At 39.1% G+C, this 27,278-nt stretch overlaps 2 protein-coding genes across 2 annotated transcripts; both read right to left on the reverse strand.

Moving 5' to 3' along the window:
* Positions 1 to 1,602: 1,602 nt before the first annotated feature.
* ndufa12 (NADH:ubiquinone oxidoreductase subunit A12) lies at positions 1,603 to 3,031 on the reverse strand. Its single transcript, XM_041977248.1, has 4 exons — positions 2,914 to 3,031; positions 2,416 to 2,501; positions 2,149 to 2,236; positions 1,603 to 1,861 (listed from the first exon to the last, which is right to left on the reverse strand). The coding sequence occupies exons 1-4, from the start codon at positions 3,000 to 3,002 to the stop codon at positions 1,681 to 1,683; spliced, it is 444 nt and encodes a 147-aa protein (XP_041833182.1). The 5' UTR covers positions 3,003 to 3,031; the 3' UTR covers positions 1,603 to 1,680.
* A 1,276-nt stretch (positions 3,032 to 4,307) lies between these two features.
* Positions 4,308 to 27,251, reverse strand: fgd6 (FYVE, RhoGEF and PH domain containing 6). Its single transcript, XM_041977245.1, has 21 exons — positions 27,021 to 27,251; positions 23,216 to 25,211; positions 20,022 to 20,133; positions 16,717 to 16,784; positions 16,597 to 16,627; positions 13,692 to 13,843; positions 12,929 to 13,085; positions 12,271 to 12,358; positions 10,582 to 10,632; positions 10,433 to 10,491; positions 10,274 to 10,345; positions 9,987 to 10,055; positions 8,866 to 8,949; positions 8,629 to 8,708; positions 8,421 to 8,523; positions 8,202 to 8,345; positions 8,021 to 8,123; positions 7,422 to 7,516; positions 7,200 to 7,328; positions 6,967 to 7,115; positions 4,308 to 5,877 (listed from the first exon to the last, which is right to left on the reverse strand). The coding sequence occupies exons 1-21, from the start codon at positions 27,028 to 27,030 to the stop codon at positions 5,835 to 5,837; spliced, it is 3,795 nt and encodes a 1,264-aa protein (XP_041833179.1). The 5' UTR covers positions 27,031 to 27,251; the 3' UTR covers positions 4,308 to 5,834.
* Positions 27,252 to 27,278: the final 27 nt, after the last annotated feature.

The raw sequence follows: 27,278 nt of genomic DNA on the forward strand, positions 1-27,278 counted from the left end.
AAAAATGCTTCATTGATCAATTAAAGAGAAATTGTTTTAGTAGGGCTTTTAAAAAAAAAAAAGACAGCTCAACTCATTTCAGACAGTGATGGCTGCTGGCAGGAGTGACACCCTGTACCTGTCTTGCAGCACAACTTGAATAAGTCTCTCACTGAACATACTCATTTCCTCACTTTGTTACGTTGAGGGTGTAAAGAATTGTCCATTATGGTTATCAGTATTTTTCTCTATACAATCAGCTGTAGAGCTGTCCCTATTTTATCATCAACTGAACAGTAATAAAACTGAAATTCTCCTCATTGGTACCAAATCCACCCTTTCCAAAGTTAATAGTTTCTCCCTCACCATCAACAGCGCCTCAGTTTCCCCCTCCCCTCAGGTCAAGAGTCTGGGTGTCATCCTCGACAGCACCTTATCATTCACCTCACATATCAATAACATCACCCGTTCAGCCTATTTCCATCTGCGTAATATCAACCGTCTTCGCCCCTCCCTCACCCCCCACACCACCTCTATCCTGGTGCACAGCCTTGTCACCTCCCGCCTGGATTACTGCAACTCTCTCCTCTTTGGCCTCCCACAAAAATCCATTCATAAACTCCAAATGGTTCAGAATTCTGCTGCCCGCATCATCACCCGAACTCCTTCCTTTCATCACATCACTCCCATCCTGCAAGAACTCCACTGGCTTCCCATCAAGTACAGGATAGAATACAAGATTCTCCTCCATACATACAAATCCATACATAAACTCTCACCCCCTTACCTCTCAGATCTTCTCCACATAGTCACCCCTTCCAGATGTCCTCGCTCCTCCTCTTCTATCCATCTCTCTGTCCCTCCTGCCCGTCTGAGCACCATGGGGAGCAGAGCTTTCAGTCGCTCTGCTCCCCAGCTCTGGAACGCACTTCCTCCTGACCTCCGCAATACCGATTCTCTCCTCATCTTCATTTCCAAACTCAAAACTCATCTTTTCAGAACAGCATACTCTCTGTAACATTATTTTCAATCACATCCTCGCCACTCTGCCCTTTATGTTTAGATTTTTAGATTGTGTTGTATATGTCTGCCTCTCCTGTACTTTTAATGTTTTATTATTTGTTTGTACAGCGTCCTTGGGTGCCCTGAAAGGCGCTTTAAATAAAATGTATTATTATTATTATTATTATCATTTATACCTGATATCCCATTTTATATTTATGCAATTTATCCCTGATAATGTACAAAGGACTAAAATGTAAAGTACTAATGAGTTCCATGAGCTCCATATTCAAATCTTAAATAATATAGTTGTATTCTCAAAACTTCTGGTGAGAAATAGCTTCAGAGAAAGAACTGACTACCAGTTAAAGAAAGACATTTTAGAAAGAAAGCAAACTGGTTCTAATCTTATCTTGGAGTGGATTCAGTATAATAAATTTGGTTAGGTAATTTGATGAACCAATAATTTGGAAACATTTTTTACCCAACTGTCATTATTGGGGAAGAAAGGAACTAATGGTTGAAATAATGTAGTGCCTTAACGGTTCATTCTTGTTGCAACAAAATCCAACCTGACACATAATTAAGATATTACATGAATTTACACTTCCACCCTAAACATCTGTATAGACATTTTATTTGGGGCATGTTAGGTACAGGGGAAAAACCATAATTTACAGCATGGAAAATAAAAGAGGTTCACTGGGAACCAGCTTTAGGGGGAACCCATTCGTGAATCTTCTTGCGGGTAGTGGAGTAGGGCACATACTGCTCTGGTGTGCCACTGACATTGAACTGGTGGACCTCAGCTAAAAACTTCTTCAGCTCTGGAGGATGTGTAGTGGGAGGATCATCTGTCATACAGTGCAGCCAGCGATGCCTAAAGAATCAAAAGGAAGACAGAATTACTTTACTGAATTTTCCTCTTAACATTATTGGATTACTACTGATCTAACGGTAAAACATAATTTGCTTCTTAGATGATGTTTTCATTAAGGATTACATTAACATATTTACACTAAAACACCAATAATCTAACTAAAATTCAGATATAACACAAAAAATTAAGCTCCCAAGTCAATCTGTAAGTTTGAAAATTATCATACAAAAATTTAATGCACTATCTCCTTTGTTTGTGTCCATTTAACAACGAATTGTTTATCACACCATTCAGCTGGCACCATGCTGCCGTCCACCTCCCACAACGTCCTTTTTCCATTCATCTCTGTGGTGTAAATTACCCAACGGTGACGACCTGAACAAACATAAGTTCAATAGTCACCAAAACATATGAAATCCAAGTGTAAACTTCAGTTTTAGAAAGCGTTAGAGTAACTATATTTAAATATTCTTATAATGCTGAAAACAATACATTTGATTGTAAAATTCCAAGGGAATTGTATATAAACATATTTCCAGGGACATTCGACTCACCAAAGAAGTAGTGCTTCTTGTCCTCATAGTATTTGTTTCCATATTTATCTGCACCGATCAAAGTGCCTGTTTTCACGTCATTCACTCTGCACATAAAATGAGAATAAAGATGTTAACTTCCATTTAATTTATATATATATATGCTCAGTTAAACTCTCAGCCCTACAAGATCTTAATAAGTATATCTTCAAATCTGATCTTTGTTTTAGAAAGATTTCTCTGTGAGTTCGTCATATCATTCCTTATACACACCAGAAAAGAAGTCTTAAAGCTGTAAAATTATCTGACAAATTAAACATCACTTAACTTAAATGTATCTAAATGTTAGCTACAGATTTCGAGTCTTCGCTAACTGGTGTAACGTAGCTGTCAACATGCTACCTGAGGTTAGCTTCACCTACAGTTGCATATTTAAAGCAGCATTTTCAGTCTTTTTTTATATTTCTCTGTCACCCGGGCCACTAAACACAGTTTACTACAATGTTTGATTAAACTGACCTGAACAACTGAAGTAAAAAACCCCGAACGCCACCATGACCTCCTATTTGCCCCAAAGCCCTTCGGACGATATTGGCATACTCCGCCATCTTCAGACGGAAGTATTACTGAGACGGACTGTTCTGCATTTTAAATTGGTCCGCCAAGATCCAGACGCAGGACTTATGGTTCCGCATTCAGTTAAGTTTGAGATTTTTTTATTGGTCCTTTAAATTGTATGTATGTTGTTTTTTTGTTTTGTTTTGTTTTGTTTTGTTTTTTTTTTTTTTTTTTTTTGTTTTTTTTTTAAAACTTTAATTTAAAAAAATGTGTTGTATTTTCTTTTCTTATCTAAGAAGTTTTCTTGTTCTTGCTTATTATAGAATTTCAGCTGTTCAGCCGCTGAGCCTTAATTTATTTATTTTTATCTGTTTTATATCATGCAATATTAATGTTAAATAAATTAATTATTGGCTTAACAAACCTAGAGGAATCAGAGTGTTCTATTTCCTAAAGGAATTTAACATTATAATTTATCCTTTGATTTATCAGACCACAGTGTGGATTCCAATTTAGATTAGCTAAAGCCCAGAGATGAATACAGTATTTGTGAATTTTGTGAATGAATAATTGCATAATATGTATAACTCTTTGAGTTTTTTTAATGATGATTTAATAAAGTCCAATAGAAATATATATATTTGTATTAAGAAATGCAAATTGAACTATTTGCCCTCCATCTTTCACAGAATTTGTAATCTCTTTCCATCTTTTCTTCTTTCTATTATTATTATTATTATTATTATTATTAAATCAAATTATGACACATTCACAATTAATGTACTGAACTTTTACACTAGGTCTTTATTTTCACTGCCTCAAGTCTGTTAATGCCTCTGTTCAAAATGATGGAGCTTGAGCATTTGGGTTATATACCCTGGAAAATTCTCAATTAAAAGGCATTCTACTTTCTTAATTTATACTTCTCAGAGCAACTGGATGTTGTAAAGAGGTGATAAGAAATATCAGCATTGATATCAAAATCACTCACAGCTAAACTTTTTCAGCTGGCAACACACAGACAGTAGAAGATAGAATATAAGAGGTTATAGCAGCATGTTTCACAGTATTTAACAGATTGCTTGAAGAAACCTGTCACACGCTTAAACAGATGCTCATATTTACAGTTCCTCTTCTGAAGTAATTGGATGTGTTATGATCCAGCATCACTGCTGGAGGAAACAAGATGAAGACATGAAGCCACAGTAAAGTTTATGAAAATCTTCAAGTTCACAAGATGTGAGAGATGAATAATTGATGCACACAAATGCAAACAGCAAACAACTTCTGCCTCCCACATACATCTATCAGCACTCTGTAATTAAACTGTGATGATGTGTAATTATACAACCTCTCCACACAGCTCCCTGCTTTTTAATCATTTCGTCTAACAAAACCAAAATGAAATCCAAGGACAAGTAATGTATTTATACATATTTTATTAAAAACTGTTGCCGGACAGTTTAAACATGTGTATAAGAGACTCTATCTCTGAAAGAGTGTTTACAAATGTTAATGTACAACCATGGAGAAATGTTTTAGACTCATCTTCATATCAGGCTGCAGTAGATCATTTTCTTACAAATGCTAAAATCTGGAGTTAACAGGAGCCAAACAGCTCTAATGAGATAACTGTTTCGCTTCTTCACAAACACACACAAAAAAACAGGTTTCTACATGAATGCCTTTGTTATTATCAAGTGTTGTAACATTGCAAATTATGAAGAAAACTGATAAATTGCTGCTTTCAGAAGTAAAAACTTTTAGTACCCTGGCAATAAAGTGAGCCCACTTGCAGAGTGGATGGTAAAATTTCAAACAAAGCACCTAAATTATTACAGTTTATCTCAAAATAAAACATTTATAAAAAAAGGCACCATGTCTCTCGAAAGAAAATGTTCAATTCTAAACTTGTTTCTGAAATTTCTTTTAAGGAAAATTCATGCATTCTTTTATTGCTTACTCCATAAAAAAATCCCATAAAAATAATGATTCTGATTGAAAGATTTTTCTTAACAAACCTAGACTCTTAAAATAAGTGGCAGCCTGCACTTTTTAAAAAATATAACTTCCTATTTTATAAATATTAGCTCTTGGCTTTAAAAAAAAGAAGGTCAATGCTGGTCTTTTATATTCATATACACACTATCACCCTCTAACCATCTGGCTAAAAAGGGCAAAAATACAATTTGTATTTAGAATATCTACAAAATTTGTGACATTTCTAGTTGTCTCCAGGATGTTGTCTTTTCTAAAACCATAATTATGAAACATGTTTTGGTGTTTTAAGTTTAAAAATCTACACTTAAAATCTATTAACCAGAGAGATGAACCTAAAAAGTAGAATATCCACTTCCTGTTTCTGTGTTAAAGCCTGATGTTCACAGTGAATTTCCACCTTGTTAAATAAACGCTTCTATTTAAATAATTTTGATGCAATCACATTGAATATTTTAGGTTAAGCTTGTAGGTTTTAACACATCTGTTTGGCCAATATGAAATCTGAATTAAGGTGGAGTTTTATATCTAGATTCACACAGAAGTGAGTCCTTTACCCAAAGCACAAACAAAAAAAATCTTTCCCAGACTTTAAACTTCCAAAGATTTCAGACAGATTTCAGCGTCCAACACAGCTGTTTAGTCACACTTCCACATACATGCTCCTGGACTTGACCGTTGACCCACAGCTATGACTTGCTCTTATCTGAGCTCAGAGCGCTGCTGCTTTAAAATACGTTTAGACAAAATGACTCCAGTTCCTGGAGGGCAAAGCCTTCTGGTCCCCTTGTTTGTGGCGTAGTTGCTCCCCCCGGAGTCCTTCCTGAGCCGGTGAACCCTGATCATCAATCGGTTGGGGGCCGTTAAGTTGTCTGACTCTATGTCTACTGTTCGAGAATCATCGCTTCCTGGAACGCTTCGATCCATCTAAAGAGAAAAATACAAAACTGAAAGTTAGATGTTACTGAAAAGTTTAAAGTTAAAATATTTCAGTTTCTTTTGCATTAACTGTTGTGTATTAATATTTGTTCAGGCAGCAGAAACAAGCTGACAACTCTGTTAACAGCTGCCTTCTCTGGTTTAGTTTGGTTTAGACGGCTTTGCACTTTTTACAGCTGAATTTTCTTTCTTTCTTTCTTTCTCTTTCGAACATGTGCAAGTAACACAAAAGAGTAAACTGAAAAGAAACAAAAAATTAGCTCTTAATGAAGGTAATTATAAATAAATTAAATATTCAGATGACATGGCCTTAGTCCAGTGGTTCCCAACCTGGGGTCCGGGACCCCCCAAGGGGGTCTCCCAAAGAGCACAGGCGGTCCCTAAGGCTTTGAGCATTAGAGCCATTGTGATTGTGGTCCCCGAGCAAAAAAGGTTGGGAACCATTACCTTAGTTGACCTGTTACAGAAAACAAACTCCACCTATTTTCCTACATTACGGCCAGCTAGAAATCAATGTCAAAAAACAAAGTGTTGGAGTTGGTAATCTGCACTAAGTCAGATACGAGGGTAGAACAAGTTCCACTTGAAGGCCAACTTGTTGAAACTGTGGAAACTTAAATATCTTGGGACAGTTCTTGACTGCCAGCTGAGATTTTCTGCAAGCACAGAGCATGTTTTCAGAAACATTCACAGAGACTCGATCTTCTCAGAAGGCTAAGCTATTTGGTGTCAGTCCTCAGATTTTAGAACTTGTGTATGTCTCACATTTCCAAAGTGTTTTAACTTTTCATCTCCCTACTTGGTTTGGTCATTTAAGTTGTAAGTGCAAAAACAAAATAAATTCAGTTTGAGTTCCTGAAGTCAAGAAGGTGATTTATAGTTCCTCTGGATAAAGGTCCCCCCAAAATGTCTTTTATTTCAGATGCCATCAGCAGGATTTTGAGCAAAGTTTATACCATAAATTGAAGCAAAATGTCTCTGAAACTGTATGTGACAAATATGTCACGTCGGGCTCTTATGGGTTAAATCTTAAGTATCTCATCTGAAAGGCACTGCCTGCGACCTGAAGTCGAATACCTCTGTGCTGTGGGGATGTCGTCAGCTTTGAAGATGTAAAACAGTGTATTTTTGTGATACAGCTTGAACTGCAGTTTCTGAGCCGGCCCGTTTTTCTCCTCCCGCAGGAAGAAACCCAGCAAGGGTTGACTCTCCAACGCTGCGACGTCCTACACGGAGAGACAACGGTTCAGTTTGCAAAGAGAAAACCAGCACAGAGTTCAGAAAGGCATCATTAAGGTGAGTGCGAGTACCTCGCTGGCAGCGTAGGTGTACAGGACTTTATTCTTAATGACGAACCACAGCCTCTTCCACTGCTTCTTGTTGCCTTTTGACCTGTTTAAGTAGCCACTCATGGAGGAGTTCTCTGTGTTGGCAGAAACCTAGAAAAACAGCACAAGAGAAGAAATCCTTATATTGTTTGTTGAATGAAGATTAAAAACCGAAGCCACGCTTAACGTGCTCATGTTCTGCACCTCTTTCAGCGCCGCTGGAATCTTCTTCTGCTTTCTGGTGAAGGAGAACGCTCCAGATTTGATAGGAGACACTGATGTGGAGGCACAGCGGTCACCTAAAAATAACAAAAATGACATACAAAAACAAAAACATGAAGGAAAATAATATAAATAATATAAAAGATAATAAAGCATGAATATAAGCCATTTCTGGCTAATATTGTCCACTATTTTTTGTAGATCTTTAAGTACTTTTCATATTTGTTTGTCCATGAGATGTATGTCTTTAAAAAAAGGAATGCAAGTCAAATGCAATGAATTTTTACAGACTTCGTGGTCTAGAGCCATAGTTCTTAAACTGTGGACTACAAATCACTGGTGGTACTTGCGCTCCCTCTAGTGGTACCTTAAGAAGTTTCCGATATTTACAATTTTCCAACTATTAACAAGGTCACCTGGAGCTGCTATCAGCTTTAAAACTTCTTCCCAGGTTTTGTTTTACAGTGTTGGATTATATAAATCCGGGGATATAACCGTTTTAATTTGATAAAACAAACTTATTAATCAGAGCGACCATCCCACGTTCTGATTAATCATTTTGAAGGAAACCCATCACTCACTATTCTCTTGCAACTTGGCAAAGCAGTGGTCACACACACGAGCCGGCTGGTTCTTCAAGTACTCCAGGTAGTACTTATTGGCAGAGCACGCCTGACACACCACCTGTCACACACATGTTGATGCGATAAGAATGGTGTTATCTAAACATAGTGAAAAAGGAGTGTTGTTGTTGGTGCAAACCTTTCCACAGGCCCGACAGTGATGCCTCCTCCATGTGAGGGTGAACTCACAGGTACAGATCATGCACATGGTGGCCCTCAGATCTGGGATCCAGATGGGAGCCTTTGAACCTAAAGGAGCCCCACTGTCCACAACACCCTCAGCCTGACAGGAGAGAGAGATCTAGTTATTCTAAATTCACTAAACACATAGCACGCCCACGAAGAGCTGCAGTTTTACCTCTTCTTGACTTCGACTTGATATGAAAGTTATTTTCTTCTTTGTGTAGTCATCTATGGCCTTGGCGATGGCCTCTAACCACTCATCTCTCTCTGTAGCTGAGCTGCAAACACAGAGCGCATCATTACTCACGGCAATGACCAACAAGGCTGCCTCAGTTTGTGAATATTCGCAGCTGAAATCAGGAAAAAACTCAATGAGTGCTGACCTGGCAGACAGGATGAAGGAGCGTTCCACACTTTCTATGTTTAGCTCGTTCTGATAGGCCTCCTGACTGGGCTTACTCACCTGAAAAACACACCAGACAACATTATTCACCACACAGAAAAAAAAGTGTTACAGGAAAATGAACAAGATTAAATCCATCCTGCAAACAACACTGAAGTCCAACTACGAATGAAAGCAGACAAGAGAAGATAGAAGTTGAGTAGTTTGTGTGTCTAACCTTCATTCCAGCAAGAGAGAGAACACTGTTGAGTTTATACTGGCCAGACTGGACTGGAGTGGTGTACATGAGTGCATCATTAAACTGGAGAAACAAACAAAAGGAAACAAATTTTGACAAAGCAAAAAAATTAATAAATTGGACTCCAGTCCTCCAGGACCAGTCTCCTGCAGGTTTTAGATGTTTCCCTGCTCCAACACACCTGAGGCAAATGAAATAGATCCAGCAGTTTAAGTTCTGCACAATGATCTATTAATTAAAATCAGGTGTGTTGAAGCAGGGAAACATCTAAAACCTGCAGGAAGCTGGCCCTTGAGGACCTGAGTTTGACCTCCCTGATGTCCTCCAACAGTCATCCAATGATCCAATCAGAAGACTAGATTCCTGTTCAAAATATAAAAGATACAAGATGATTTTTCTTAAAAAATACTGTAGGTCAGCTTAACTACAAAAAATTAGCCCTACAAAAACCAACAGTAAAAATGGAGACAGCAACAACAAATTCAGACTAATTAATATGATTTTTTATGGACAAGCTTACAATCAAACTATTGAATAAATCCCCTGAGCTGATGTTAAATTTAAGCTATTTAACCACAATGTCTGACATCATTTCAGAAGGAAACCAGGCACTAAGCATCAGCTCATGCTGTGGGGATTCATTTCTATGACAAGGGCTGGGAGATCAGTCGAGGCAGAGGGCAAGATTTATATAGAAATAAACTGAAAAGCTTTTTAGGATCTCAGGTTAGGGGCAACCAGGGAAATAATTTGCAGCACACTGCCAAGAAAACAGATGTGACTCAATCAGAAGAGAGCAAAACATCCATCCAGCATAGCTGAGCTCAAATGTTTGTGCCAAGAAAAATGGGAGACCCTTCCAAAAGTAAGCAGTGCCAAGCTTAAAGGATCATTTACAAGAAGACTGTAGACAGCAACCAAGTAGTAAACAATAGTATTGCATACTTATGTAACAGATAAATTTGTCACTGTGAAGAGATTAATGGGAAATAATTAAATAAATCTATTTCAAAATGATTGCAAACACCACTGCAATAGATTGTAAATCAGTCCACTGTGAGCAGAAAAACAAAAACGGTGTTTTGCAGACTAATGCTCACCAGAAAAAACATGCGTGGCTGCATGACCTTCCTGGAAAGTTTCATCAGAGTTCCCTCCTTCAGAAACACCTGCAGAAAAACAGACATGCTTCCTTTTACTGGGCTGCGTTTAAAGACACACAGAAAGTGGAGTTGCAGAGTCCAGAGGCCGAGCAGTAACTTTTTATATTACACTGAAATGACTCTCACATGTTGTTTGTCACATGGGTGATATCAGGAGTCACACTGTGCAGTAACCTACACTGGTGTCATTCTCTCCAGTCAGTCAGCCTTTAGTTTCATCTTACCCTGCCAGGCTGAACGATCTCATGGTGGCCATTAAGACTGTACTGGATCTGCATCAGCTTCTGAAAGTTATCCTAAAAATAACAAAACAAACACAAACAGGCAGATGAAGGGAGGAATGCAGCAGGAGCTCATGACTTCATCACTGAATCAGGTCTTACCCCTTGTTTCATGATGTCATTAGCATGGTTGGCCACTTCCTTCACTATGCTGAGGGCAGCTGCATGAATGGCAAAGATAAAAACATCCGATTTTGGCATTTTACAGCAAAATTATAGACGCTAACGATAAATACTGCACTTCATCTTACCTTGTGTGTCTTTATAGTCCTCTGAGTCCTCTGGGAGGTTCTTTAGATAATCTATAAGAGAGCAAAATGGACTAAACTCGTAATTTTCACAGCAGCAGAAAAGCCTTTAATGCAGATCAGCTGGCTAAAATTAAAAGAAAATTGATTCCTCTCCCGGTTCCAGAAATAAAATGGTTTCTCTCGGGAATGTCTGTACAATTTTAAACGCAACACACTTATTTCTGCCAAGGACAAGACTGTAGACTATCATAACAGGAGTAGATGGCATTAAAGTATCCCAAAGAAGGTGCTGGAAGCGGTATTTGTTAACTAGCAATGCAGGACTGAAAATGAGCTGTTAACCGTCGTAATATTATCTATCATCTTTTCATCCAACCTGTGGATGAAAAGATGATAGATAATATTACGACTTATTTTCCTCGCTGTTGCAGCCCCATCAGTAAAATTCTGACCGGTGGTGTAATTTCTCTGTTTCAGAGAAAGACCTCATCAAATTACTAATCAATTCGGTAATTTCATGCAGGAAAAAAAACTAAATAAATTTTCTACAAAAGACTCATTTCTTTTTTATTTTTCTTTTTTTTTTGTTAAAAGTTAAAGGGACATTATTTTTAGCAGGAAATGTGGTTCACATCAAAGTTCAGACTAAAGGTTAATAATTGGAATAAAGGAAATTTATATCATATTTGGCATAAATAATCCTATACAGAGAAAAAACATGATATTTTTGCCTCTTTTTGCTGCATTTTCTGCATTTATTTCTTTCTTAAAGCGACAAATTCAGAGGACGAAGTATCCATATAAATCATTTTGTCTCAAAGCCAGAGAAGACATAACAAAATGTTCTTTTTCTCATTTTAAAGCAGTGGTTCCCAAACTTTTTCTGTAGGGCTTTCTTTTCATCCCATCCCACCATCATGTACATCCCAACACTTACAAAGAATCATATGAAGAAACTTTCTGAGAAATAGTCTCCTTAATTACACGTGTGAGTAATGGAAGGAATTATCACTCCCTCTGCTACGGTGTGAGGCTTTTCGATCAGAAAAATGCACACTACTTTACATGAGGCGAGGTGAGCTCTTGGCATGGATGCTGCTTTAGTAAAACAAGTCTGTTTACCACAGTTGAGTAGTTTATTTCTAAAGTAATCCACAGGCTTTTTTTGTGTTTAGGGTGAAAAGTCCTCAAGTGGCATTGCAACTTGTTTTGCTTCATATTGTGAGATGCTAATATTTTGAGACATACCACATACTGTGGTCTCTTCCCCGCTTTAAAGATTCAATTCATAGCACAGACAGCTTCTTCGTTTTAACAAATGAAGAGTATCTAACCCTCTTTGCAACAGATACAACAGATTAGCTGGTATATATTCTCAGTCATCCAGCTCATGCTAATCCTAAGAGCTTGAATAAGAGCAACCAGATTTCTTTTTCTTGGTTAGTTCAATAAAAAAAAAAAAAAAAAAAGCCCAGTTGTCTTTAATCAAACTCTTTGGATGCAGTAAGTTTCTCTCATTGAGTCCACCGGGTGGCACTAGGCTACAAAAGCAACAGCCAGTACAGTAAAACCTGACTTCAGTCCAAGTTTCATTCTCGTGCTGCCAATAAACCAGCGCAACGATTTAATAAACCCTTGACCTGCGGCATGCTCAGGATAGAGGATGTAGCTCTGTGGGGGTGTTTGTACCTGTGAGCAGCAGCTGGTACTGAGGGATCCTCTGCACGGGTTTCAGCAGGTAGTGTTTCAGAGCCAGGCTGGCACATCTCGGGCTCATCTGAGACAAACCAAAACAAAAACAGAGTTGTTTATACACACTGCTGGAAGTAAAAATGATACACACTCACACAGACACTTGGATGTTTGATGGCTGGAGATAGCGAGAGTACAGAACATTAAAATGTCTGGAGTCACTACGGGGGAGGGACGGTGCCTGAAACATGATGTTACAGAAGAGATCTCAATAAAGATTCAGGACATTACCCCTTAAAACGAGTTGTATGTAGTTATTTAGTAGCTACGATACAGTCAGACTGTGCTAGCTTTAGTTATTATAACTAACTTTTATATTTTTTACAGTGTATTTAAAAGCCCAACATAAAACTGTGGAATTTTATAGTTGATTTTGTTCAAAGGTCAGACTATTTTCTCAGGAATAATCTCAGGAATAACAAATGTCAAATCACATTTTAGCTACTTTTTGTAATTTAATATGAATAGAAGTGATTCTGTTGGTTAAGAATGTCTTATATCCATTTCAAGCTCCTGAATCAGATCAAATCAAACTAATTTTGTAGCAGAATTTGTGATATAAATCAAACTTAACCCTTATTTAAAAGAACTCTACCTCAAACTCTCTGACTACAGCAGCAAAGGCAGGGTTTTTCCTGCACTGCTCGTCCAGCAGAGCCACGTTGTTGTCGAACTGGCGGATGTAGGTGGAGTACATCTTCAGGTAAGGACCCTTCTGGACAAATATGTCTGACAGTCTCTGGTGGTCGCTCCTGTAGTCAGATGGGTAAAAACAATCATTTTTTCCACTACTCTCTATGGTTAGACAGGAATTAATGAAGGAGCTCTCCAGTGATTTTACATTTCACATTCAGGTTTTAACAGGTTGAATTTAGAATTGATGACAAAACAAGGTTTCAGTTTTCATGTGTTTTAAAAAAATATATGTTATATGTTTCATAGTCTAGAGAGGAATTAAAGAGCAAACATTAATGTATATTTTTAAGTTAACGGTAATCTTATTTGCAAACTTATTCATTTTCTATGACATCCAGGCTATGAAAGTGACCAGATTAAAATGGATTTTTACTAGTGCTGTAGGCTTTTCTGAGCTTTTCTGTAATCGTGCTCATAGATTCTCAAGAAAGGAACAAGATGCAAAGCAATTACTTTGGGAAATTTCCAGTCTTTGTGGGATTTTCCTGTCACAGTGGAGCAACCTGCCTGAGCAGCTGTGGCTCACTAAATGATTAGTTAAAACTATAAAAAAAAACAATAAAAGTGATGAAAAGTACTCCTGCTAAAGCTACAAAAGATCCCTTATGTAATAATAATAATAATAAATATAATAATAACAGTAAATAAATCCACATGTGTACCAGTGTGCCACCCTCTCCTCCAGCTCTCTCAGCAGGTCCTTGTTCAGCTGGTACAGCTGAGGCAGGTAGTACAAGATCTGACTGAGGATCCGCTCATCCACCACCAGCTTCCCATTCTGACGAGTTGCTTTGGCAACAGCATCCCGAAAGTCCTGAGGAGAAATTGGGGGGGTTAATTCTGACGTTGCACTTACATAAAAAAAAATTATAATAAAAAAAAAACACAGAGCTGGACAGGGTGGGTTGCACATGACGACAGACTGTGATGGAGCTGGACACCTGGCTATCACCTCATAAACACCCTCCCTCTTCTCCTCCACCCTTCCCCCACACCTCCACATGTATTTAATGACACAGTTGAGTCAGCACTTCCACTTTGTCCAGTGTGCCAACACACACATGCACCTGGAAGGAAGTAGGGAAGCTGTGCAGGATCCCAATTTCCGGATTAACTTGTGCTTTCACTCTCTCTCAAAAGCACAGGACACCAACAGCTAAACATCTCAGTAATTTCATCTAACAGTAAACAAAACTAAACTCCATGAACCCAGGATCTCACTAATGGGAAAATTTAAAGCTTTAAGGCTTTTCCAGTCCTGCGGATAAACTGACAAACCACCATCTTCAAACTCACCAAAACACAAGCCAACGTCGACTATAAATAAACCAAAAATGGACCAAAAAAAGTAAACATGCTGGTTGGATGATTGGCCACAAGCATTCAGTAAAGACTCAACAACCCAAACACCCACCTTGCACACATGCAAAACATACTACGCACAAACATGTACACACAGACGATTATCGAAAGCATGTGTGTGCCTAGAGGTCATCTCCACGGCCTGAGGAAGCAGCTGCTGTGCGGCCAGGCCGTCCGCAGAGAGAGAAGAATGCAATCTGACCTCTTTTCTTGGACAGAGCTTGACAGCTCGCCCTCCCCCTGTCAGCCACAGAACACTTTTATACAAATCATGCCATGGCTTCACCAAAGGCACGTCTGAGGCCACCAGACAGGTGGACCCTCGACCCTCATTGTAGGCTGAATGAACCGCCTCACCTGGGATTTCCCTCAGGACACACCTGCTACTCACTGTGTCCTTGAAGTATGTGTAAACAAAGGCTTCCTTGTTAAATTTCAAGCATGTAAAAAGACATTATAAAACTCAAATTCACATGAATTGTTTTTGTCTCTCATTCTTATTCAGAATATTTTAAGAGGGGCTATATATACACAAAGTGAAGTAATAAATCCATATTTATGAGCACAGAACTAACATTCTTTGCATGCTCTTCACTCAAAAAGCCCTGCATTAACATGACATCCAGTCACATGCTTTCTGTTCCTAATGGATGTGCTTATGGCACATGATTACTATTTCTATTCTACACCAACTATTTTATTGGAATTTAATCAAATGGGTTTGTGATAGCTGAGCGACTGTTTATGTAATTTTCCAAGAAGAAATAAATACTAGTATTTGGGGATTTATGACAATTAGCTTGTTTTGGTTTCCTGATAGGATGCAGGGCATGTGCAAGACAGAGAGAAAAAGAGAAGGAAATTCAAATATTTTTTTCCTAACCTGTCTGATGGAAAACATGACATTAGCTAACACAATGGAAACATTAACAAGGACACAGAAGGAATATAGAGAATGCAGTACTATGCAGTATAATGCAGTATTGCATGACATATGCTGCTTTGTAACGGTACAACCAGATAAAGTTATAAAGTTAGCAGAAAGCTAACAAGAGAATGTTTTGCAGCACTTTTCAACTTGGACAACTTAAGACTTTTTGTCCATATTACCTTTCAAGAATCAAGATCAAGATCCAGATAAAGTAAAGACAGTCCAGTAAAGATGGATGCAAAAGCAGCTGAACTTAATTGGAAATTCTTTACACCCTCTATACCACACAGTGAGAAAACAACAGTGTTCAGTCAGAGGCTTCTTCAGGTAGATGCAAAAACAGAGCGAAACCTACTACAACATTATAATTTTCCTTCAGAAGATTAATAAAGTATTTTTCATTTCATACTTCATAGTTTAAATGACGACTCATATAATAAATTAATCATAAAATACCTCTTTTTATATTTTTAAATAAGACATAAAATGATCTGGTGTTCTGTTATGTCATTTATTTGAGCTTGTTTGGGTCCACTTGTTCCACTGAGATAAAATAGTTAATAAAAAAAATTTCACAATGACACTCTATCCTATCAATCGAAGGACAAAAAACTACTGAACTGTTCCAGAAATGTCAAAATGATGTGAATAAAATGCTATTGCCTTTGCAGTCAGCATACAGTATCTTATCTCATTTGAATATATATGTGAGATTTTGGACTTCGCCACTATGATCAGATCATTAAGTAAAGGTCTGAAGGAATGATGCTATGTCTCACAAGTAGACTTAAAATACAAGTGCACGAAAGCTGTTCTGGTGAGACATTTTGGTCAGATATCTTACTAAGGGTCACCTATCTGCAACTGCAGAGATCATGAAACAACAGCCAAAACTAATCTTAGCATTCAAAGCCTTTTTTTCTTGCATTTAAACAAACCGACACACTCCTCTGACTCTTTCATGTGGCTATGCATTTACCTGTCTGCTGGCACCACCACACTACCAAAACCCACTTAGACAGAGCCACTTTAAAGCCTCAGCTGTGGAAAAACTGCATTATTCAACTCTTTGAAAGCACTTGAGCAAAGACAACACCAGCCAAGAGCCAGGAAAAAGCTTTGATCACCTTTCACAACAGTACCAGCGTCTGTGCGGCTAAGAAAACACAGTGTAACATTTATTATGCTGCAGTAAGAAACTCCATTTCCTCTGACTCCTAAAACAAATCATGTCAATGCACAGTTATAAATTCTTGAATAAGCTGCTCACTTACTATGTGAAGAAGCTTCAGGACATCCACAAACCTGATGAAAAAAAAAAAGGGATCAAACATCAGCCGAACATCGGTAGTCTCTAGTGATGTGCATTTCTAGTTCATCATGAAAGCACTCACACTTTCTCCGAGCTCATGATTTCCTGGGCGATGTGCACCACCTTCTTCCTCTTCATCTCGTCCTCTTGCTGCAGGAGCAGAAACACAAACCATCAGGGGTCGCCACAAAAAGTCGCAAAACACCACAACAGCTCGATGTTCACTCACAGGCTCATTGCAAATCACCATGGTTGCTGGATTTAACACTATTAGCTTTCTGAAAAGCTCAGGCCTCAAAGCAGAGCAGCAAACCTTCCTCCTCTCTCCATTTGCCTCCTCTTCCAGTCTCTTTCTGGTGCTGAACAGTAAGGTGGGCGGTCTCTCAGTGGCTTAACTTGGACAGTGGCCTTGGCCCCTGCTTGACTGAAATCCCCCTTCTGGCCCTATCAGAGCCTACATTAGTGATACCGCTAAGCTTTGAGAGGCATCAGACACAGGTGTTGACAGTACCATGCAGAAGGTCAAGCAGGACAAAGAAAGAATAAACAAAAAAAAACTCGTACAATCATTGAGGGAGCTATTCCTGAACCCGCAGCCCTTCTGTGTTTGCTCACCACCCCCCTACCCTTTTAACACACACCCACTGTCACAAGCAACCGACACACTTGGCTGCATGTGTGGACACTGATAGAAATGTCCATTGTGACATGTAAATGCTCGAGTTCTGAAAAAAGCCAAGTAATATTTTCTGTTAAAGTCACAGTCTGATCACTTAGGATCAATAATTCTGTCTTATTTTCCCCATTTCTTCAGTGATTAAAGCCACGATAAACACATATTTGACAGTTATTCTCTCTGCTTTGACATGCCAAGATGCTTTGACATGCTGTTAAATGCATCCAACTGGGAAGAAAAACCATTATTATCCATGTTGAAAGCAACAGAAATAAATCAGATAATAAGTGAAATGTCATCTCTAATATCAGCTAATGAGCAATTGTCCCTGTTCAGGCGGTTATCCTGCCAGATGAACAAAGTTCCCAGCATGAGACATCATTTTCACACATGCATAGGCCATCACAGAGTCCTTAGTGAAGCCTTAACTCCACTGAGACTCTTTGGCATCTGACAAACAAAACTTCACCCTGTAGTCTGACTCTGCTATTATCAGTGTCTTATAATAACAAAACAGTCCTGAGCATGACTAAATGTGACTTTGCAGGACTTAATAAAACAATGCCAAGCTGTAATCAAAGCTGAAGGTGGTTCAACAAAATATTAAAAGTGTGTGATTTCAATTAGGCTGATGGATTTCCTGGAACTCCATTTGTCCTTGGAACTAATTTTTTTCCTTGTGAATGGGTGCTTTATATTGGGATTTCTTCTCTAGTTTGTTGGCTGTAGTCAACCAGTTAAAATGGTAACAAACACAGATACATATACTTTCCATTCAGCCATAAATGGTAATGAGCCACACTTAGAAAGTGCCTTTTAACTTTATCTATGTCCTACAAAATGCTTTACACTGCATTTCTCATTCATATTTTCTGACTTGCCACTCATTAAGATTTCATGATTTGCCTCTGTACCAATCCTGAGAACATTACAGGGATCAAATTAATCAAAATAACTATTAGTGACGAAAAGCAAGTGAGGGCAACTTCCACTTAGATTACATGTCTGCAGGTTATTTTATTTTACAAATAGGTACTGATTTATCTTTATAAACTTTATTTAAATTGACCACATTTTTAAATGAGCATCATCACAATGCAAAAACGCTTTAAGACCAGCTTCATATCAGCTTCACATTGGCTACCTTGAATGAGCATCATCATTTATGCTAGGGTATAAAAACTAGCTGCTTAATGATGACACATGTCTCATAGTGTCATCTACAGCAATGCTTCTCAACCCTGGTCCTTGGGGACCCCGGTTCTGCATGTTTTAGATGTTTCCACCTCCAGCACACCTGTTTCAAAATCATTGAGCTGCTCGTCAACTTCTATAGTAGCCTGGAAATGAACCAGTGGAGTCAGGTGTGTTAAAGTATGTAAACATCTAAAACATGCAGGGCAGGGGTCCCCGAGGATGAGGACTGAGAAACACTGATCTACAGTTTTGGTAATGTGGCAGATTTTTTTTTTATGTATTACACATTTATGTATGTACCCACACATAAAAAAACAAACCTTGTACTATGATGGTGATCAGTGATGATGAATGCTTTTCTGTTCATCTGGTCAGCTGTATATAACATTTCACATCTTATTTTGATTTAGTATGGTTGATTTTTGATTTGTACAATTCCATGTAACATTCATGTAGCTCACGTTACGACTGGCCAATTTTTCTATCTTCACTTTTAATGGCATGTCAACCATAAAACACACAAAAACTGTTTATTTAGGACATAAAATGAATCAAATTTTATGATTTTTAGTGATTTCTAGAAGTTTTCCTGAGCCCATGCAGTGATTTTTAGCAGACAGTCATACCAGTTTTTAATTCAGTACTGCCTGAGGTCTGAAGATCACCAGCATTCAGTTTTGACTTTCTACCTTGTCCTATGCACACAGAGATTCCTTCTGATTCTCTGAATACTTTGATGATATTGTACACTGCATATGGTGATCTTTGAAATTTTACATTGAGGAACATTTTTCTGAAATTGTTCCACAATGTTTTGACACAGTTTGTCACAGATTGGTGTCAATTTTTACATCTAAGAGGCTCTGCCTCTCTGAAATGCTCTTTTCATACCCAGTCATGTCATTGCTAGTTAACCTAATTATCCCTCAAATGCTCCTCCAGTTGTTTTAGATTTGTGACAGTTACTTTTCCAGCCCTTTGTTGCCTCCTGTTTCAATTTTTTGACATGTGGCTGCCATCATATTCAAGATTACATCTGATATGTTGTTAATGTTCTATTGGGAAGAAAATATTCCCATAACATATCCGATTTATAACATTTTATACAGTGTCCAAACTTTTTTGGAACTGAAGTTGTTCACAAATGTATCAGAATTTATAAGCTGATGTTTGGTTTGTTGGTTATTTGTCAATTTGACTGTGTGTAAAGGGAAAATTTGATATTTCATGTCAGTTTTTCTAAATGAATATGTATGATTTTTAGTTGTTTCTTTCACAGAAAAACAACAGAACACAGATTATTTTCCTTCATGTTTAGTATAATGAGTAAACGCTGGTTCATACTAGACAACTGACAGTATAAAAATGTAATTGAGTTTTATTAGCTTCAGTGTCGTCAGGAACTGGCAACTTTCAGCTTTAACTTATTACTTTATTACTTTGTAGTGAGTCAGCAAACTGCTGAGTCATGGCTGAATTCCCCTTACGTTACGGATGGGTTTAAATTGCATTACCTGTCTGTCTGCCTCGTCCAGGTGCTCCTTGCTGGAGGTGGAGCTGCTCTCTTCTTCATCTGAACTATGCATCTCCTCTTCCTCAGAGTGGACATCCTGCTTCAGCCAGTCACTGTTTGCAGAAACACACAGAGCAGATGAAACTGATTTTAAAGCTTTTCTTAACAAAGAATGCTGATATCTGTGAAAGAGAAGTCATGGCACAAAAACACTCCCTGGACAAATAAAGATTAAACTAGACTTGTGCCACTTAGAGGACTTTATCACAAACTTTATTGGTAGAATTATGTGAGTCAACACGAGACCAAAACTCATTCAGTGCTCTTGTGAAGCGGAATATGCTCATGATTGCTCTTGGACAGCATGTTAGGAAGTCAGGAAAACCACAGACAGGAGGACTGAGTAGAATTTTGATTTCCCTGGAAAAGACTGTTACAGGAGAAATTTACAGCGCAAATATACAAAATGGTCACATCTATAAACAAAAGAAACAGAGGAAATCTAAACAGTGGAGGTGTTCCAGATGGGTCAAAGTGAAAATTGTCCTTTTTTTTAAAAAACTTTTAATATAATAAACCTGTAAGTGCACAGCAACAATCATAAGTTGTTAAATGAGTTGAAATAATAAGCTACTGAGCTATTAACCAAATTAACAGCTAGTTAGTTGACTTATCCAGTTTTTCTTCCACCCAGTGTGTTATCAACCTTGCCGCTGGCAGTGAAGAAACTGGTAGGCTTGGGTCTGCCCACAAACACGTCGTCTGCCAATTCAGTACAAGCAGCAACATGTGTTTGTGTCACTAATGTTTTGATCTGGATCTCTTAGTCTTTTCTGCAGCATAAAGCTGTCTGATTTCAAGCTGATGCGTCAGAGTTAGTGTCTTCATTTCCTCTCGTCCAACATACACCTCCACAAGCGTGGTGATGAGAACGAATACTAAATAAAGATGGAGGAACGTTTCCTTTCACTCTCATCAGCAACAGCCCACTTGTTCCACTTCCTTGCTTTCTTACGTGTCTCTTTTACCTAAAACCCCCAAACAAGCTCAGAGTTTCTTCTTTTTTTTCTCAGCTTCTTTGTCCCTCATGCTCTGTCTGTAGTCGAACACTCCGGTGTACTGGATCAGGCACAGAGTGCCACTTGTTTACAGCCCCGGGGATACTTACATAAACTTAACAGGCTCAAATGCCTAGGAAACACAAGAGATTCACTCGCTGCCTCTTTCTCCTCTTCAGCACACAAACACCCGGCTCTGCATACCAGACAGAATTAAGAAGCAGAGCACATCTTAAATGTTTAAACGGCTGATTTCACATCCGTGTACCTCAACATCGACCTCTGACATCATCATCTGTTGCATCCTGGTATGAGCAAAAAAAGCAGGAAATCGCAAATATGAATTTGTGATGGAGTAAAATAAATGAGTGATTTACTGGATGAAGCTTTTTTTTAGCATTTAATTTTCTAGGTAAGAAAACAAGCTCTGGAACAGAAAACTGGGGGGGTGGAGGACTATAGTGATAGGAAAATTAAAGTAAAATCCAGAGAACTCTGTTTAGAGCAGGTGTAGCATTTTCTTAATGCAGAAGAACTTTAAAGCTAAAAAAGGAAAGATTTTTAATGTTTTAATGTAGAATAATCAGCATTTATAAATGCAGTCATCTTCAGCACAGGAGGACTGAAAGGGGGCTTTTTTATAGAAAAAAAAAAAAATTATATTTTACAGTCTTGTTCAAAAGAACAAACAATGTTTTAAATTTACATGGCAGAATACCTGAAAAAACATTAGTTCAACTAAAATCTCAAGGCTTCTTTTTTATTAAAAGATAGAGCCATATCTTTATCAACTCTTGTTTTATTTCTAAAATTCTACATTTCATGATTTTGCAGCTTTTAAGTGGAGTTTTCTGCAAACTCTAAAGCTTTAGTTGGACATTATTCGGGATGAAAACGACTCTCACAGCAGATGATGAGGTTAAGAAGAGGCTAAACGCTGTGCGAGGGCGGCCGGGCAGAAGAGGAGGAGGCTGGTGGTTGCTGGAGGTTTATTTTCCCTGTCCTAGAGAGCCATGCAGCATTTCTGTGATTCTCAGACATTTCCTGCTACGGCCACTGAAAATAACCCACAGGAAAACAGGCCGACCTGCTGCACATCAAAGCTCTATTCAAATCCAAAGCCACGGGCTCAAAGGCAAACTTTCACGCCCCTAAAAATAGAAAAACTGCTCGTATCACCTGTGCAACCTGTCGTCAGAAGTGTTCCCTCAATGTAGCTGTGGGTCACCTGTACAAACAGGGCAGCAGGAGGAGCTAAGCGATAAACAACAGGAACTTCTACACATACTGGAGCACCATTGTTAATAAACACTTTTGTCTTTTGTCTGAGAATGTCCTACAAAGTGCTTTACAATGTGGTTCTCATACAGGTTTTCTGACATCCAGTATGTTGGATACAACCTTAGCCTTTGTACTAATCCTACTGACATTAAAATGATGTATTAAATAAAAATAACAAGTTTATTACAGGTGAAAACAAATAAGAGCTTCCATTTGGATTACACATGAGCTGCTTATTGGCTCCAGATTGTTTTGTTCCTGAAATTTGTACTGATTTAGATAGAAATATTTACCATATTTTCACATTTAACTCTTTGGTAATTTTCTCATCTTTACTTTTTTCATGTCCCTTTAGCAACAAATCACACAAAACTCTTTCTATTTAAACCCTAAAACAAAGTCACAGATTATATTTTTAGTCATCTGTTGGAATGTTCCTGAGCCCATGGAGTGATGCCCAATGGAGAATTACATCTGTTTAAAATGCAGAGTCAGCCTGAAGATCTCAAGTGTTGAGTTTTGACCTTCAGCCTTCTCCATGCGTACAGAGATTCCTCTTGATTAACTGAATCGTTGGATTATATTATACACTGTAGACTGTGTGATTTAGAAATAAATCAGATAATAATAATCATAATAAAAAAATAAAAAAACACATGCATAAGTAAGTCATAAAAGCAACACACCAGGTTCACTCAAACCACAATATACGTACATAAACCTGCCCATACTTATTACTATCAGTAATAAAAGTTATAATTTATCATAATTTCAGTTCCCTGTCGACTCTCTACTCTAATCACGCTTAAAAATAAACAAACAAACAATAAAATATGCTAGAAAACAATGAGCATACCTTTCATACTCATCATCCTGGGATCTGTGATAGGGATCCTGAACCTCATAGATGTCTGAATCGGCTGCATCCGGGTCATGTGGCCAGCCCAGCCTCGCACTGTGAAACGGCAGGTTCATATACTCTGGGATCTCCTCATACAGCGGCACGTTCTCGTACTCCACCAATCCCTCTACACCTTCTCCACAAATGTCAGCCTCCCCGATACAGCTGTTGGGCCTCTGCAGGCTTTTCTCCCCCCCGTTTGACTCCACACTGGTACAGTCCAGCGACTGCCCTCCCTTGGCCAGCAGCTTTGGCAGCATTTTTACTGACAGCCGGAGCTCCAGCAACTTACGGAAAGAGAGGCTCCTCTTCTGCGAGTTGACCCGGGTTGCCAGGTCAGCTGCTGAGAATGACTGCGCTCTCTGCTTGCCCCCCAGCATCGGGGCTCGGCTTTTGGGTGGCATGCTGCTCCTGGTGGGCATCTGTCGGCTGAAAAAAGTCACGCAGGGTCGCGTGAAGCGCCACGTGGTCTTCTCCTGAGGAGGAGCAGGCAACTCCCTCATGGGGGTGTTGCCGTGTGGCGGAGCAGGAGGGCAGATGGAAGGTGGAGGAGGTGTTGGCAGGCTGTGTCTCTGAGGTTTTCTAGGTGGCGCCCTCGGTGACTGCTGCTCGTCAGCGGAAAAGGCCTTCCTGGTGCTGGCTAGGGGGGGCTGACAGCCGAGTTTGATCTGTTTGGGGAGGCTGTGGGTGATCGGGTACCGCTCAAAGTCACCGTACCCATCTTCCTCATCATCTTCAACCTCTTTACTCTGGCTCACTGACTCAGGTTGTGTGAGTAGATCTAAAGAGTGGGAGGTGTTTTTGTTAAGGACTGTTCTTTGTAAACGAGGCGAGAGGGAAGTCTGACGAGGAGGGGGCACAGGTGCAATGGTCTCATTATCTTCCAAATCTGAGTCCTTCAGGGATGGGTCATCACCCTGAGTGTCCTGTTTGAGTTCCTCACTCTCTGAACTGAGAGAAAGAGTCAGTTTTCCCTCTGCTTCCTGCGTTTTACACTGTTGTTTTTGTTCCTCTGCGATCTGATCCTGGGCACCTCCCTCCAGCCCATCCTGCCTCACCAAGGCTGGCTTTTTGAGCTTACGTGGGTGAGGGACTGGTAGAGGCTTACTGGGAGCAGCAGGGACATGCAGATCGGGGTGAGACCGGGTAGGAGATGTTTTACTTTCCACCTGAGAGTGTTCTGCAGAAGACTCATGAGGAGTCACATTTGACAAGACGTTGATGCTGCCTGCAACATCACAGGCTGACTTAGAGTCTGATATTTCTATGCTTTGGACTTCTACCAGCACATCTTTTGAATCAGGCTCAGCAACAGTATTTTCTGAAATTTTCTCCTTCAGCTCCTCAGTCCTCTGCACCTCTTTGTGTCTATGTCTTTGAGGTTTATCCCTGGGCTTCTTGGTAATCCATCCACCTTCACCCTTATCAACAGTTGCACCCACCTCCTGGTTTTCCTTACTCTCCTGCGGCCTCGTCTCAACAAATCCCTCTGTGGAAACTCCGTTCTGCAAAGGCTCTTTGTGAAAATCCCCCTCTGTTTCAGTTGTATTTCCATTTTCCAGAAGATGACACAGGGAACAGTTCCCGTGCCCACATGAACAAGTGGGAATGATGTAATCCGATTTAAGTCTGCTAGTCTCTGATAAAATCCCATTCTTTGAGTTGAGAAGAAAAAGGTTATCATTTAAAGTCTCCTGCTGTTCCTGAGACTGATTAAGGGATTCAGCTGGTTTGGGTGGCGGGGGTGAAACAGAGGGAGAGCAGGCTGAGGATCTGGGGATGCATGGCTTGGGGGCGACAGCCGGTTTTTCCCTCTTGAGAGTAGCAGGAGAACGTTGGGAGATTGCTGAAGACTGGGAGAGAGGGCCAGGTTTGGGGGCAATGGGTGGGGGAGAGGGTTTGGTTACGGCAGGGAGTTTAGGTTTAGGAGCTAATGGAGGCTTCTTCACACCTGCACATAAAGATGGGAAAGAAGAAATATAGAGAAGTAAGTAGTTAACTCACCCTCCCATTAAATGAATCATGCAGTAGCTCAAGAAATAAAGCCATGCTTCTTCCCCCGCTTTCTCAAATATAAGCACAGACAGCTGCAAGAAGGAGTTTAGGTTTGAGTCAAAAGGCCAATCTGAGGGTCAGAGGGGAAGAACGGAGGATTTGAGTAATGTGTGATAGGAATTTAGAGATCAGAATTTGGACTCCCTCTCTGACAAACTGACAACACAAGGCTTGCTGGTTTCCATTATACAGTATATAACTGATAACTGAGTACTAGTGTTACGCTCCACTTATTACAGCAAAAGCAAAGCAAAATGGGATAATTTAATTCAGTTTAACATTTAAATGTACCCTCACTCCTGTTCTGAAGAGAGTCTGGCATGTCTGGTATGCCTAGTTCATCGCTTTTTTTTTTTTTTTTTAAAGCTGTACAGATAAGTGATAAGTTTTTTTCCCTGGATTTCCTCCTCGTGGTCCAATTTGCCTCTCTGTAAACAATTTAGGTTATCTCTTGATAAGCATATTCCTGACAGAATGTACTCCTGCACTTCTATTGATTAAAATAATGTTTATGGTATTTTAAGTGGATGTCTAACAAGTAAAGCTAAAGTGTCATGTTCTTTTTTTTTCTTTCCACAAACATGAGATTAGGAATTAAGGACACATTCTGAATCCCAATGGGAAATAACCTAGTTAAATAAATAAAGGGTAAATAAAAACAGGGGGGGAAAAAACGGCCTCCCACTACTAAAATGCTGTGAATTCAGATTGTAGGCCATATTTTCCGCTCTCCTGGCTCAAACTGTTGGCTAGCCGACACCACGAGAAGTGGAGTCATCGAGCGGATGTTTCCGAAAAGGACAACAACTAAAAACCGCTCTGCCCCCAGTGCGTCCTGCTCTGCCTCTGAGAACTCCGTTAAAAACGGATAAATATAAAGTTTCCTGTAATAAAAACGCGTGCACTTCCGTAATAAGTCTGCAATTAACATTTCATTCTGATCGCTAAGAGTCAAGGTTCAATTCATCAAAATCCAAGTGTTGGAAAGCTTCAACTTTTACCCAAACTAACAACAAAATCACTGGATGGCGGTGGGACAGCCTACAACTACAGCAGGATACTGTTCATTTCTCCTACCTATAAGCCGAATTTGCCTTTATATGTTAACACTATACAATTAATAAAACAAGTCTTTTGATATTTAAAATCCTAGATATAACCGAATAGGCTTAATTTTTTTATTTTTAAAGGAAACTGACTTTATAAAAAGCAACCCAGAGTATTTGCAACTGAACATTATCATTTGGTGAAACAAATTCGCCGTGTTAATCCTAACAGATGTTAACAGTTATATTTAATATGTAAAACATGGCAGCGTGATATAAAGCCCTTCTTGGTGCGTTAACAGCAGGACAGATGTTTCAAGACAAAGGATTTAACCCCCTCCAGCTGCAACAGACACAGTTACAAACAAGTACAAAGGAAATTTTGATTGAAAACTATGACTACGTTTTCAGAAAGCACTAAAACTGAAGTCAGAACCGTTCACTTTCATATTTTTTGAAGGCTGTTATTAAGAAAACTGTAATTAACTGTGGCTGGGTAAAAAATAGAGGGATGCTATCGGCCGTTTCCACGTTGAAAATACTCTTTCCTTATATTTACCATGCATAAACTAAGTATTTGTATTGAGTTTAACTATCCACGACAGGATCTTGCACAGCAGGATTTTGCTAAGGTAAATTAGCTCCTACACGACACAAACCTGTGCTCATGACTCCCGACTGGCTCCTTTCTCCATGAGTAAATTTACTTTCAATGGATTTGCGAGAAAATCCGCCTTTTTTTCTCCTTCGATACCATTGTCAAAGTGGAAATCACTTCATGGGGGAAACAAGTAGATCCACCACCCTTTTTCCTTATCTCGCCAACGGATATGTGAATAAAGTCTGTCCGCTAGATACTTTCAGCATTTTCGAAGTTTTCAGCTACAGTGCTTTTCACAGCAAACAAAGTGGGATGC

This window comes from Melanotaenia boesemani, chromosome 23 (assembly GCF_017639745.1).
Source record: "Melanotaenia boesemani isolate fMelBoe1 chromosome 23, fMelBoe1.pri, whole genome shotgun sequence".
NCBI lineage: Eukaryota > Metazoa > Chordata > Actinopteri > Atheriniformes > Melanotaeniidae > Melanotaenia > Melanotaenia boesemani.

Bases quoted from the DNA above. Each gene is read 5' to 3' on its own strand.
- ndufa12 (XM_041977248.1), bottom strand. From the start codon at position 3,002: ATGGCGGAGTATGCCAATATCGTCCGAAGGGCTTTGGGGCAAATAGGA. The intron at 2,502-2,913 runs GTCAGTTTAATC...TTTTATGTGCAG, and splicing joins TTTTTACTTCAGTTGTTCAG to AGTGAATGACGTGAAAACAG. The intron at 2,237-2,415 runs GTGAGTCGAATG...ATGTTTGTTCAG, and splicing joins CAAGAAGCACTACTTCTTTG to GTCGTCACCGTTGGGTAATT.
- fgd6 (XM_041977245.1), bottom strand. The intron at 16,628-16,716 runs GTGAGTGCTTTC...TTTTTTCATCAG, and splicing joins ATCATGAGCTCGGAGAAAGT to GTTTGTGGATGTCCTGAAGC. The intron at 8,709-8,865 runs GTTAGACACACA...TGTGTTTTTCAG, and splicing joins TCTCTCTTGCTGGAATGAAG to GTGAGTAAGCCCAGTCAGGA.